Consider the following 14,905-nt stretch of genomic DNA (forward strand, 5'->3'; position numbering starts at 1 on the left):
AAAACCTCACTCAAATGTATAGCCCCGTTGGAAAATATAAATGTTCTGTTTGAAAATGTAAAGAATATTGTGAATCACATTTTTATTTGGCGTACCCCTGACGGCATTGCGTTTGGGAATACCTGACGTAGACCAATGCTGGTCCACAGAAGTACAGTAGAGAAACATGGCTTTGAGAATCTATTCTGTCTGTACAGTACCTGGTTGTAGTCCAGCTCCTGCCCCATAGCCTGGTTTGGGTCCTGCCTTCTGTCCCAGACCACCTCCAGGGAAGAAGCTCCCAGCACCACCTCCTCCATAAGTCGAGCCGCCATACGGCGAGCCTCCTCCATAACCAGCTGAGGAGAGTGACGGTGGGGGGTTATTAATCCAACCCTTTTAACACTCTCAGTGTCTCATTGTGTCATATTGTGAAGCGCTCTAATGTGGCCAGGAGTGATGGGTAGCCTAAGTGGTCATTTAGCATAATATTAGCTTGAACAGGGTCAGTACTACGGGTGGGCCAAGAACTTGAAGTCACACTGCGCTACTGTACCTCCAGGCTTAGCGTATCCTCCTCCTCCTCCAAAGCTTCCTGTTCCTAGACCGGTGGCTCCAGGACCAGCTCCATATCCTCCACCACCAAGACCACCACCCCCAACACCACCAGCACCAAGGTTTCCATAACCTCAGAGAGGAGAGGAGAGGGAGGGAGGGAGGGAGGGAGAGAGAGTATGAGGCAGGGTTAAGTGAAGAACATCATTTCAGATCCACATGAAGTGCATAGGTTGTGGATAGAAGATAGAGAATGGACTTGGTTGTATATATAATGTAGTAGTTCTGCAGCAGTGCTGGTGTTGGTAATGCCAGATTGTGACCACTAGAGGGAGTCAAAGGCTGAGAGGAACAGTCTGATGTGGCAACAGTATTTTGGCACACAGCAACAGTCTCTATGGGGAGAAAAAAGTATTCTTCCCACATGGTAATCATACATAAATTAAGTCATATTCCATCTTGGGTTTCTTATTGCTGACAAAACAGCGGGAGGGGGAGGCAGGGGAGAAGAAGGTGGAACAGGGGGAAACTCAGGCAGCGAGAAATGCTCTGTCTTTTCGCCACCTTTAAATATTTCACAATCGTTAATCAGACGTTGACCTGTGGCTAAACCCTCACATTGTAATTCATTCAATTACAGACAGTAAGATTTTTATTTTATTTAACTAGGCAAGTCAGCTAAGAACAAATTCTTATTTACAATGACGGACTACCCAGGCCAAATCCGGACGACACTGGGCCAGTTGTGCGCCGCCCTATGGGACTCCCAATCACGGCTGGTTGTGATACAGCCTGGAAGTGAACCAGGATCTGTAGTGACATCTCAAGCACTGAATTGTGCCTTAGACCCCCCAAAAACCTCATCCTCCACATGACAAGATAACTAAGGAAGACATACGGAGCCAGCCACCCCTGACATTGTTACAATAGCTGTAAGAGTAATTCAGTTAATGGACACTCCTACTGTCGTGAACTTAAGTTTTAATAGGGTGATAAAACATGACCTAAACAGCATTAAATATGGTAACAGTAATCAAGAGTCATGACCTGGATATAGTTAGCATTAGCAGGTCACCCCAGTCTCTGGCCCTGGTAAGGAGGCAGTGCAGTCTAGCTGTAGACAGTAGGTACATTATTCTGCTCAGTTAGTCTCTTGTGACAGAGTTAACACATAACATTTTAAATTGAGGAGCTAGCTGAACAGAGCACACGTGAGTTTTGGGTGTCGAGAGGACTACTCAGTAAACATGACCTACTCCATGACCTCCTCCAGCTCAGAGGGGTCCTGTAGGGGACTGAGTAAGTCACTGGGAGTGTTAGTAAGATTCTTACAGTCTATTAGCAATAGCTGGGCCACTGCGTTTTACAGGGGTCGTGGTGCACTGGGTTGATGAAGTAGAGAGAACCGGCATGAGGTGTAAGCATGTACCCCTGGAGTGGACTACGACCCAATACAGGCCTACAATGTTAATACTGGACATCCCTGTAAAGCTGTGTGGCATACGGTTGGGGAATTATACAAAATCATATAATCTTAATCTATTAAAGACTAAAATTAAATTACTTCTGTGAAAGACCCAGACTAGACCAGAAGAGATCTTGGTTTGGTCTTGGTTTGAGGTGTTGTAGGCTGTGTCAAGAGGGTGAGAAGAATAGCCAACTGTGAGGCGTCTGAGAAACGAGGGAGGAGAGAGGAAAGAGAGGCGGGAGATGATTATGGAGATGGCCCAGCTGTCCGCAGAAAGCAGAGGAAAGAGGGGAGAGAGGAGTGGAAGAACGCAAGGGGAGAGAGCGATGGAACAGGACAGAGGTGTGGGGTTTCATCCTCTAGTCAAAACAATCGTGGGCAACGTCCTGCCAAGGCAGTTGACATCCCCACCACACTAAGCTAGATGTCCTTCTGCTAATCCTACCTCCTCCAGACCTCCTCCTCACCCTCCTCCACCACCCGTTGTACAACCGACAGCTGACAGGCCTCTTAGACCGTGGAGGTGATGAGGAGGAGGAAGAGGCGAGACAGACGCTAAGCTAAACAGCCTCGGACTAATCCACCTCCTTCAAACCTTTTTCTCATTCCATTGTTCAACCAACGACATTCTTTGAAATGAGGAGGTGATGAGGAGGAGGCAGCACAGGGTTGAGGAAGAGGCAAGACAGGGTCGTACATTTGTCTAAATGGTAAAGTACACTCCCTTGGCCTGGGGTTGGAGAGCCAGTCTATCTCAAAGCTTTTGGTTTTTCATAACTTTCAGAAGAGACCAAAGACCAGCACAGGGTTGGAATGTTTCACTGGCAGCTCTCTGTTTGGGAGAGGAGCACGGGTCTGAGGTGTGTGTGTGTGTGTGTATGTATATGTGTGTGAGAGAGAGACACACATACAGTATACGGCCTTGCTTTTTCTCTTTTGGCTGTGTGAGGCAAGCTCAGCACTCAGGGTTGACCGCCACCTGCTACGCTGCTCTGAACCCTCTGATCGCAGACCAGGAGACGAAAGGCAGACACCACCAACTCTTCCTGAGAGGTAACGTGTGTGTGTGTGAGTGAGAGAGAGAAAGAGAGAGAGAGAGAAAGAAAGAGAGAAAGGCAAGGAGAAAGAGAATAAGAAAGAGAGAGAGAGTGTGCAGACTCTCACACCAGGTTCAAAGACAGTAGAGACAGCAAGGCCGTCCCAGTCACCACAGGACTCCATTTTCTCTGGCTCCAACATCACTGGATCTCACTTGTATAAAACAGCTGAAAGGGAAGATACAGTAACCGTAATGCCTACAAAGTCATGTCTCTTTCTCTTTAAGGGTAAGAGAACAGAGCAACATGCTCCGTCCGGACCCTTGCTGATTGGCAACCTTCCACAGATTGTATCACCGAGACACATAAGAGCTCAGTACAAAAGCCCTTTGTTTTAGTCATATTTACTCAGAGCTGTCAGCTCCAACAAGCAGGCCTTTGTCTGAGGCCTATTATTACAGTATGTCAGTTCACACAAACATGTCTGTCTTAGCTCACACATTAACTGGTTGGAAGCGAGTGTACTGCAAGACCCAAGTTTGTTTGTTGTAATGAACCGCACACATGGAAACTCTGTCAACCTGACCTCGACTAGCTGTGAAACACACAGTTTCTTATTTGATGTTTAGACATTCAATTTGCAGATTACTAACAGGTCATTATAGTGTACGTGAGCCAAAATGGCCGTCTGTCTATGTGAGACATGCGAGCCACAGCAGAGACACCATAGGGCTAATGGAAACCAAATTGGCAGCGGACCCGAGACAGAGAGAAGCCGTGTAAAGGTCAACGACTTTAAATACAAGACAGAGAGGATAGAGAATCCTGTACAGGAGAGAGAGAGCTGCAGAGCCAGGAAATTATAAGGTGACTGATAATAATGCAGTTTAATGCATCACACTTTCCCTCTGTTTGAAACGGCACTACGTGTGGTGTGTCAAGATAGGTTGAACGTGTTAGCGTGTTTAGCAGAGAATTTCCATTCAGAAGGGACCTCTTGTTGTTGCAGCTGTGCAGTCAGTTGTACAGTATATGTACCTGGTGAGGTAGAATATGGTGTTTTTCTTGAAGCAAATTAGTATATTAGGCACAGCATACTTTCTTCATAAACTAAAATGTGATGAATGACATATTGGACCAATGTACCTATCACATACTACATCAACATTGGACTGGAGCTGGCTAGACAAACTGGCAAAACAAACGGGTGCCTTCAGGTCATCGTGTATGTTCTCGATCTGATTCTGTAGCTACAGTACGGATAAAAGAGAAGAACTCATGTAACAGAGAACAGTGGGTCTGGTTTCAATAGTGTCTCAAAGACGCCCTCCTATTCTCTCCTCTCTGTTACCACGTACAGTGGCAAGAAAAAGTATGTGAGCTCTTTGGAATTACCTGGATTTCTGAATAAATTGGTCTGAGTCACAACAATAGGCAAACACAGTGTGCTTAAACTAATAACACACACATTTTTGTATTTTTCTTGTCTATATTGAATACATCGTTTAAACATTCACAGTGTAGGTTGGAAAAAGTATGTGAACCCCTAGGCTAATGACTCCTCCAAAATCTAATTGAAGTCAGGAGTCAGCTAACCTGGAGTCCAATCAATGAGATGAGATTGGAGATGTTGGTTAGAGCTGCCCTGCCCTATAAAAAACACTCACAAAATGTGAGTTTGCTATTCACAAGGAGCATTGCCTGATGTGAACCATGCCGCAAACAAAAGAGATCTCAGAAGACCTAAGATTAGGAATGGTTGACTTGTATAAAGCTGGAGTATCTTTAAAAGTATCTCTAAAAGCCTTGATGTTCATCCGTCCACGCTAAGACAAACTGTCTATAAATGGAGAAAATTCACTCTCCATTACTCTCCATAGGAGTGGCCGTCCTGCAAAGATGATTGCAAGAGCACAGCGCAGAATGCTCAGTGAGGTTAAGAAGAATCCTAGAGTGTCAGCTAAAGATTTACAGAAATCTCTGGAACATGCTAACATCTCTGTTGACGAGACTACAATATGTAAAACACTAAACAAGAATGGTGTTCATGGGAGGACACCACGGAAGAAGCCACTGCTGTCTAAAAAAACATTCTGAAGTTCGCAAAAGAGCATCTGGATGCAAAATATTCTGTGGACAGATTAAACTAGAGTTGAGTTGTTTGGAAGGAACACACAACACCGTGTGGAGAAAAAAGGGCACAGCACACCAACATCAAAACCTCATCTCAACTGTAAAGTATGGTGGAGGGAGCATCATGGTTTGGGGCTGCCTCAGGGCCTGGACAGCTTTCTATCATCGACGGAAAAATGAATTCCCAAGTTTATCAAGACATTTTGCGGGAGAATGTAAGGCTATCTGTCCGCGAATTGAAGCTCAACAGAAGTTGGGGGATGCAACAGGACAACAACCCAAAACACAAATCAACATAAATCAACAACAAAATGGCTTCAACTGAAGAAAATACGCCTTCCGGAGTGGCCCAGTCAGAGTCCTGACCTCAACCTGATTGAGATGCTGTGGCGTGACCTCAAGAGAGCGGTTCACACCAGACATCCTATGAATATTGCTGAACTGAAACAGTTTTGTAAAGAGGAATGGTCCAAAATTCCTCTTGACCGTTGTGCAGGTCTGATCCGCAACTACAGAAAATGTTTGGTTGAAGTTACTGCTGCAAAAGTATAGTTAACCAGTTATTGAATCCAAGAGTTCACATACTTTTTGTACCGTGAATGTTTTACACGGTGTGTTCAATGAAGACATGAAGACATATAATTGTTTGTGTGTTATTAGTTTAATCAGACTGTGTTTGTCTACTGATGTGACTTAGATAAGATACAATTTTATGACCAATTTATGCAGATATCCAGGTAATTCCAAAGGGCTCAGATACTTTTTCTTACAGCCGTACATTTTACATAAGGCAATCCAATAATCAAGATTTTCAGATCTCTCTCTCTCTCTCTCTCTCTATCTCTCTCTCTGTCTCTTTCTCCCCCTTCCCCTTCTATCTCCCCTTCTCTATCCATCATCTAGTCTGGTCTGGTGAGGTCAGGTCAGGTCACAGTGGCTCTGCACATCAGGCTTGTTGAGTTAAAAGGAGCAGGCAGAGGGAGCCAAAAGAAAGATGGATCCACTCTCCCCACACTCTCTCTATCAGCCTGTCTTCTCTCTCTCTCTCTCTCTCTCTCTCTCTCTCTCTCTCTCTCTCTCTCTCTCTCTCTCTCTCTCTCTCTCTCTCTCTCTTCCCTCCTGACTTCTCTTCCCCCCCTCTCTCTTCTCTCTCAGGAACCAGCTGGGACTGGTGAAGGGTTTAATTTAAGAGAGTGGAGAATTCCATGGCAGGGTTCCACAGTAACTGACAGCAGGTGGGGTGGTGAGAGCGAGACCTGGGATAGGAGCTTCATAACCAGGACATCTCTGGGCCCTCTTACTCTCTCTCCAGTGGAGTAGAATTACCTCCCAAACATGATAAGTGTGAGACTGCAGTCACGGTAGATTATCGAGGCCAGAGATTATTTGTGTGGAGCCTAACGGAGCTAGCATACAGGACACTATAGGTTTCTACTTTCCCAGCCCTGGGTTTGTGCTCTGTTTGAGCATATTGAGCAGCCCAGTCGTAATAGAATAGATAGAGAATGTGGAAGGATGTGGACAGATGATACGGTAGGATAACCAGGCTCACAGTCAGCCATGATCTAATACCAACACTGATAATGACACAGCCAGTGAGATAGTCTGAGATTGTCCTCTGATGTTCTGACTAGGCGTGAGTCTGAAATCCTGTGGATGTCTATATCATTAAATCTACAATCCGCTCCCAAGTCCTTAGAAAGTCTGTGGTTAGCTGTGACTGGCAGGTGGACTCCAGCCTCCACTTTATAGGCCCAGTGCACATCATAATAGATGTCTTTCACTGTCATTACAGCCAATGGTATCAGTAATCAAATGATCATGATGTAGGATGATATAGTGGCTCATTTGGGTATGGTCCATTCTTGTGTTAGTAGCACACGATGATGTTGGATCAGAACAAGGAGGGGTGACTTTAGGTACTAGCAGTGATTCCAGATCGCGTGAGTGGAATACGCCGTAGCTCCCCCGTCATCTCTCTTCTCTCCTCCTTCATCCCCCTTTCTCTCCCTCTGATAACCTCCCCTGCTCCTTGTCACTTCCAGGTTTTCCAAGCCGTCAGTCATGAAGCAGCTATGCGGAGTGGATTTAAGACGCATGCTGGACTAATTAAACACACATCCTTGCGCGCACAAACACGCACACACACACACACACGGTGACAAAAATCCAGGCTCTGGGTCAGCGATGAGCCCTTTGTTTTTCTCCTTCCTTTCCATGGAGTCATCGTCAGAGAGAGGTCCCAAGTACTCCCTGCCAGAGGACCCCAAGTACTGAACTGTTAGGGAGTTTCGGCTTCTACAAACAGGCCGGGTGGTGGTGGTTTCAGGCCCAGGGCTGTTGGGCTTCTCTCATTCAGTTTGTGTCGATGCCTTCGGGCCAGTGTCCAGGCCCAAACGATTGGAATAAAAGCTGGAGAAATTGGAGTCATTTTTTGGGCCCGCCTAGCCTATTTCCTGGTTTTCCAACGTTGTTGAGGATCATTATTTTCATTTGGTCGTTATAAGAATTGGTCCGGGTTCAGATTTGTTTGTCCTGCGGTTGATGGATACTCTGCCTGGCCTCGATGCACGTTTTTGCACAAACTAGCTAATACACACCCATATACACCAAGACACACATTTACACATACACACACTCTGTGGGGGCGAGCAGCTCTTTCGAATGGCTCCAATTTACAGGCCGTCGTAAAACGATCCATTGGACTTATGTGGATTACAGTGAAACCACCGGGCCAAGCCTAACCTAGCTGAGTCCTGCCTAGCGACGTCCACACACACACACACACACACACACACACACACACAGTATATGCTTACATATGCACTTACATGCCAGTGACAACGTCAGAGCCGTCTTCTTCTAACTAACCCTCCCAACGAACCTCCATCCTCCATCTCAACATGACAACATCTGTCTAATCACATGCCTTGATGTAAAGAAGTTATCACACTTGATTACCGTTCTCATTCACACAGAGCAGTGTGAGTCACGAGTCATGACATATCCACTCATTGAGTTTGCGATGAATGACATAATTGTTTATGCCTCAATTCCTACAGTATGTCACCCGTTGCTCTTTTCCCTTTCAAACAGATCACACAGTCTCCTGCTCTCCCTTTCTATTAGCTCTCAACAGTCTTTCTTAAGGCTCTGTACGAGAGAGAGTAGAGAAAGAGATTCTGACATGCTAATATCCTGGTTCTTTTTCATCCTGGTCCAAAGGAATAGCACAGTTGCTGTGCCAGCGCTGAGCCCTACAATAGGTCAGGAGTATATCCCTAGACCCCATCTCTCATACCAGCCAACACATGTATCTGCAGGCACACACACACACACACACACACACACACACACACACACACTTTAACCACAAATACCTGCTCATTTCTGTCCATGATTTATTATGTCTGAAAAGAGCAATGGATGCAAAAACATGCAGGGAGAGAAAAACAGTGGAGCCAGTGACCATGGTATGTAAAGCTGGATATGCACATAACATCCCCCAGATGGTTCACATATGCATTTCACTGCCTGCCCGCTGAATCCCTTCTTGACAAGTCAGTGTTGAAAAATGATACTAGCATTAAACAGGTCAGTGTGTGTCTTGAACACACACTGTAGCTGTGTCCAACCTCTGCCTTGCCTTCTACTTACTAAAATGACATACTGTGTACTAATCAATCATACTACATACTAATATTTACAGCATAATGTTTAGTAAAAACATATGCAGTAACCAATAAATATCAACATACTTATCGTCCATACTGCGCCTGTTCCCTGCCAGTCCTTTATTTTTGTGGAGTGCGTCCCCTATTCTGTCAAACACAAGTGGGTGTGAAAAGATGATTATCTTCCTCAATAGTGTGCAGCCTAAATAAGTATGACATCCTGGCATTTAAAGCATATTTAAAACATACTTTAAAACGTTCTATTTTTGCATTACCAAAAAGCCTACTATTAAGAACGCAAGTATGGATATTAAGGACACAGCGCGGCTCTCTCTCTCTCTCTCTCTCTCACACACACACACACCTCGTGAGTTCAGGTTCATCATATCATATCATCCTCAAAAGCATTACGACACAATGTGTTCATAGGCCAGCCATATCAACACATGGGATAAACCCTGAGGGATTACACTGAGAGAGAAAGCTCACCTGTCAGTGATGAACAACACACTACACAATAGCACAACTGTCAGACTGTGTGCGCAACTGGTCAACTAGAGTCAGGTGCAGGAGAGCAGAGATGAGTGAACAGGCACACTTTAATTGGCAGATGCAAATCAGTTGGACGCAACAGCGTCACAACACTCCAGCCAAAGGAGAACGAGAATAGCGCCCTAGTCACACAAAATAATGTACAACAATACAATACCACGGGTTCAAAACAATACCCGGAATAAACCAGCCTGATGCATCACACAATAAACGCAACAAACAATTACACACACAGACATGGGGGTGATTAGAGGATAATATACAGGTAGAGTGATGACGGGATGTAAAACAGGTGTGCGGGAAAACAAGACAAAACAAATGGAAAATTAAAGATGGAGCGGCGATGGCTAGAACACCGGTGACCGCTGAGTGCCGCCCGAACAAGGACAGGAGCCCACTTCGGCAGGAGTCGTGCCAACAACAAATCAAGTCATAACATGATACTGTAGCAGCTAAGACACCCACAAAGCATCCTTTACAGTGAGTATAGGATAATAAACCTACCCACATTTCCTACAAGCCCATTAGGCCTATGTGTTAAAGCTTGTAACAGTACGTAGAGTTGGGAGCTGCATAATGTAACCAGCTTTCCCAAATAATAGGGTGATGTTATAGCTATTAGGCGATAAACGATGTCTAGTTAAATTTCTAGTTAAACTGTGATTGATTCATACCATGTTTTTTCCAGGCTTAATTTTCTTTCACTTGGATACTGTGCCAACAGAAGATTCAGGCCTAGGACCTAGGGTTCTGTTAAATCTCAATCGCTGAACCGATTGAGACTAAATATGCAGCATTTACCGTGAATGCAGTCTCCACTAATGCAAGAACATTGACTTTACATTTTGATCACGCTGTAACGCTGTAACGCTGTAACTGAAGTCGGTCCAGTGATGATTTAGCTTTATGGACAGCTGGGGAAATGGGAGCGGAGAGATTTCTCCATCCCTGCATAAACAACACTTAGGCCTCTCTGCCAGATGGATGCGGAGAGAGCTGCTCGCTCCAGACCAGAGCCACTGGCAGACACTGTGCAGGGGAGAGAGCTGCTCGCTCCAGACCAGAGCCACTGGCAGACACTGTGCAGGGGAGCGGCTCGGGCTGCACAGTCAGACACACTGGCAGGGTTAGGAGAGGGGAAAGGAAAGGAGGGAGGGGGTGAGGAAAGGGGAGACCGTACAGGCAGGGGAGAGGCATGCTCGCTCCAGACCCACTGGCAGCAAACCTTAAAGACAGGGGAGAGGTGGAGGCTTCAGTCCAGAACCACTAGCAGCAAACCTTAAAGACAGGGGAGAGGTGGAGGCTTCAGTCCAGACCCACTGGCAGCAAACCTTAAAGACAGGGGAGAGGTGGAAGCTTCAGTCCAGACCCACTGGCAGCAAACCTTAAAGACAGGGGAGAGGTGGAGGCTTCAGTCCAGAACCACTAGCAGCAAACCTTAAAGACAGGGGAGAGGTGGAGGCTTCAGTCCAGAACCACTGGCAGCAAACCTTAAAGACAGGGGAGAGGTGGAGGCTTCAGTCCAGAACCACTGGCAGCAAACCTTAAAGACAGGGGAGAGGTGGATGCTTCAGTCCAGAACCACTGGCAGCAAAACTTAAAGACAGGGGAGAGGTGGAGGCTTCAGTCCAGAACCACTAGCAGCAAACCTTAAAGACAGGGGAGAGGTGGAGGCTTCAGTTCAGAACCACTAGCAGCAAACCTTAAAGACAGGGGAGCGGTGGAGGCTTCAGTCCAGAACCACTAGCAGCAAACCTTAAAGACAGGGGAGAGGTGGAGGCTTCAGTCCAGAACCACTGGCAGCAAACCTTAAAGACAGGGGAGAGGTAGAGGCTTCAGTCCAGAACCACTGGCAGCAAACCTTAAAGACAGGGGAGAGGTGGAGGCTTCAGTCCAGAACCACTAGCAGCAAACCTTAAAGACAGGGGAGAGGTGGAGGCTTCAGTCCAGAACCACTAGCAGCAAACCTTAAAGACAGGGGAGAGGTGGAGGCTTCAGTCCAGAACCACTGGCAGCAAACCTTAAAGACAGGGGAGAGGTGGAGGCTTCAGTCCAGAACCACTGGCAGCAAACCTTAAAGACAGGGGAGAGGTGGATGCTTCAGTCCAGAACCACTAGCAGCAAACCTTAAAGACAGGGGAGAGGTGGATGCTTCAGTCCAGAACCACTAGCAGCAAACCTTAAAGACAGGGGAGAGGTGGAGGCTTCAGTCCAGAACCACTAGCAGCAAACCATAAAGACAGGGGAGAGGTGGAGGCTTCAGTCCAGAACCACTGGCAGCAAACCTTAAAGACAGGGGAGAGGTGGATGCTTCAGTCCAGAACCACTAGCAGCAAACCTTAAAGACAGGGGAGAGGTGGAGGCTTCAGTCCAGAACCACTAGCAGCAAACCTTAAAGACAGGGGAGAGGTGGATGCTTCAGTCCAGAACCACTAGCAGCAAACCTTAAAGACAGGGGAGAGGTGGAGGCTTCAGTCCAGAACCACTAGCAGCAAACCTTAAAGACAGGGGAGAGGTAGAGGCTTCAGTCCAGAACCACTGGCAGCAAACCTTAAAGACAGGGGAGAGGTGGAGGCTTCAGTCCAGAACCACTGGCAGCAAACCTTAAAGACAGGGGAGAGGTAGAGGCTTCAGTCCAGAACCACTGGCAGCAAACCTTAAAGACAGGGGAGAGGTGGAGGCTTCAGTCCAGAACCACTGGCAGCAAACCTTAAAGACAGGGGAGAGGTGGAGGCTTCAGTCCAGAACCACTAGCAGCAAACCTTAAAGACAGGGGAGAGGTGGAGGCTTCAGTTCAGAACCACTAGCAGCAAACCTTAAAGACAGGGGAGAGGTGGAGGCTTCAGTCCAGAACCACTAGCAGCAAACCTTAAAGACAGGGGAGAGGTGGAGGCTTCAGTCCAGAACCACTAGCAGCAAACCTTAAAGACAGGGGAGAGGTGGAGGCTTCAGTCCAGAACCACTAGCAGCAAACCTTAAAGACAGGGGAGAGGTGGAGGCTTCAGTCCAGAACCACTGGCAGCAAACCTTAAAGACAGGGGAGAGGTGGAGGCTTCAGTCCAGAACCACTGGCAGCAAACCTTAAAGACAGGGGAGAGGTAGAGGCTTCAGTCCAGAACCACTGGCAGCAAACCATAAAGACAGGGGAGAGGTGGAGGCTTCAGTCCAGAACCACTGGCAGCAAACCTTAAAGACAGGGGAGAGGTAGAGGCTTCAGTCCAGAACCACTGGCAGCAAACCTTAAAGACAGGGGAGAGGTGGAGGCTTCAGTCCAGAACCACTGGCAGCAAACCTTAAAGACAGGGGAGAGGTAGAGGCTTCAGTCCAGAACCACTGGCAGCAAACCATAAAGACAGGGGAGAGGTGGAGGCTTCAGTCCAGAACCACTGGCAGCAAACCTTAAAGACAGGGGAGAGGTGGAGGCTTCAGTCCAGAACCACTGGCAGCAAACCATAAAGACAGGGGAGAGGTGGAGGCTTCAGTCCAGAACCACTGGCAGATTGTGCATGGAAGAGAGGTTGAGGAGACCAGGCCAGGAGACACATGGAGAGTCTTCCACTGACCACAAACCACTAATAACTGTGAGAACATGGTCAGCAGAACACAGCTGGTACAGCTGGTACTGAATACAGTAACTTGTAGCACAAGGAAGTCAGCTTGTGTCACAATACAGTATTCAGTTTCATCTTTAAGATACAATAAAGCAACAGATAAAATTCCATGAGAAAACTCATCAGAATCGATAGCCCCCTGAGGGCCTGAACAGAGTGGAGTCATTCACAAAGATAACAAACAACCATAACAAACTTGTTTTCTATTTTTCTTATTTTTTCAAAACTATTTTAATAAAATGTACAAACAATATAAACATACACAGACAAAACACAACAGACTGATGCACACAAACATCAACGACATCATCTCTGCCCATCACCCCTGCTCCCAACGCCTCCATCTCCAGCACCACTTCTACATGATTCCAAACTGCATCCCTCTGCCCTTCTCTGTTGCCTACACCCTTTCAATATTCAAATAATAATGCATTTGATTCATTATTCCAAACTCACAACGATGGAGGATCATTTAATTCCAGTTTTTAAGCAATTATTATTATTTTTTACTCACCCTCAGGCCAAGGACCTACGATGTGTCCCCAAACACACACACACACACACACACACACACACACACACACACAGGGCTGTTGTGGTGACCGTATTACCGCCACACCTCCAGTCATGAGTCATGACAGCTTTAAAATTCTACATGACTGTTGAGTCATGGTAATCTCCTCTTATGTGCTCAGGCCATGCGTTGGCAGTATCCAACTCACTAATGGCCTGGTACTCAGGGCTATATTGTCCTTCTAACCACTCTGACGTCAATGCAATCGAAAATCACATCAAACACTCAAACACAGTATTGTGCTTTTAAAACTCAGATCACTGTGATTGATCAATTTGAAGAAAGAAGTTCAACAGGTTGAAACTGAATGGAAAACATGGTCATTGTGGATGTCTAACGAAATGGACAGCGATCCCATATGCATAATTAGAGCTTATACATATGCATAGGCCTATATATATGAGGCCAAGCTTGAAAAAAAAGCATAATTAAAATAATGATTATACAGTACATAGAGCATGCAGAATTTTTTTTTTTTTTTACGGATTTAAAATGTATTTAATCAGTTAGCCTATAAACATATTCTAGTAATCACTTTTGAGTGTGGACTGTATAATTATGCATACTAGATGGACTGGTTACCTTATGCTACACTCCAAAGTTGGTTCAATAGTGCATGCTGCGATGCTGTTAGTTCAATAGTGCATTTCTATCGGTTTTTGAATAGCCTGGTAGTACCCAGGGAATTTGGGGGATTTTCATAATTTCTTATATTTTCAAAATTAATAATAGGCTACAGAATATTTCACCACCGTGCGTTTCCATCTACTTCCCCTCTCTCATTCATAACTTGCTCCAGCACGCAGAGAAGAGCTGTCAACAGTTTAATGAATTATGTTTTGTTGTGAAAACATGTTACTTTCGATGTTCCCGAACAGATGTCACTTGATTAAGCACTTGTTATGTGCAGGAACAGTGTTGGGGACCCCATAGCATACAGAGTTTGGGCGGAATATCACCTGTTGCGCAGGGAGAGACTGCATGCCCCTCAAACAGTGGTTGATGCATGGAGTGAAATAACCAAAGTAGCCTATCTGAACGAACAGGCGGGAAAGCGCCTCCATTCGGTACTCGAGAGCATAGCAGGTGACGTATTTTTTCCCTGCACCTGTTCCTGCACACTTAAAAATGGGCCATTTTGAAACCAATTTAACATGTTAGTAAAGACAATACTAAATTGAGAATAGTCTGATGGGTGATAATATGATCAATTGAGGAGAGAACAGTGTGTGCAGCCTGAGGTAAGGAACAGTGTACAAGCTTTTTTTGCGACTTTCTCAAGTAATCAATAGCCTATAGCTGCATCATGCATCCCATATACA

General features: G+C 45.9%; 1 protein-coding gene across 34 annotated transcripts in view; it reads right to left on the reverse strand.

The window, feature by feature from the left end:
* LOC110503876 (elastin) overlaps positions 1-14,905 on the reverse strand; it is a 93,753-nt gene that overhangs the window by 40,135 nt on the left and 38,713 nt on the right. For all 34 annotated transcript variants that reach the window (XM_021582469.2, XM_021582468.2, XM_021582461.2 and 31 more), the window contains exons 6-7: positions 536-667; positions 201-338 (exon numbers count right to left, since the gene is read on the reverse strand). In XM_021582469.2, coding sequence (XP_021438144.2) covers positions 201-338; positions 536-667 — 270 coding nt within the window. The remainder of the gene's footprint in view (positions 1-200; positions 339-535; positions 668-14,905) is intronic.

The sequence above is a fragment of the Oncorhynchus mykiss genome, chromosome 24 (assembly GCF_013265735.2).
Source record: "Oncorhynchus mykiss isolate Arlee chromosome 24, USDA_OmykA_1.1, whole genome shotgun sequence".
In the NCBI taxonomy this organism is placed as follows: Eukaryota; Metazoa; Chordata; class Actinopteri; order Salmoniformes; family Salmonidae; genus Oncorhynchus; species Oncorhynchus mykiss.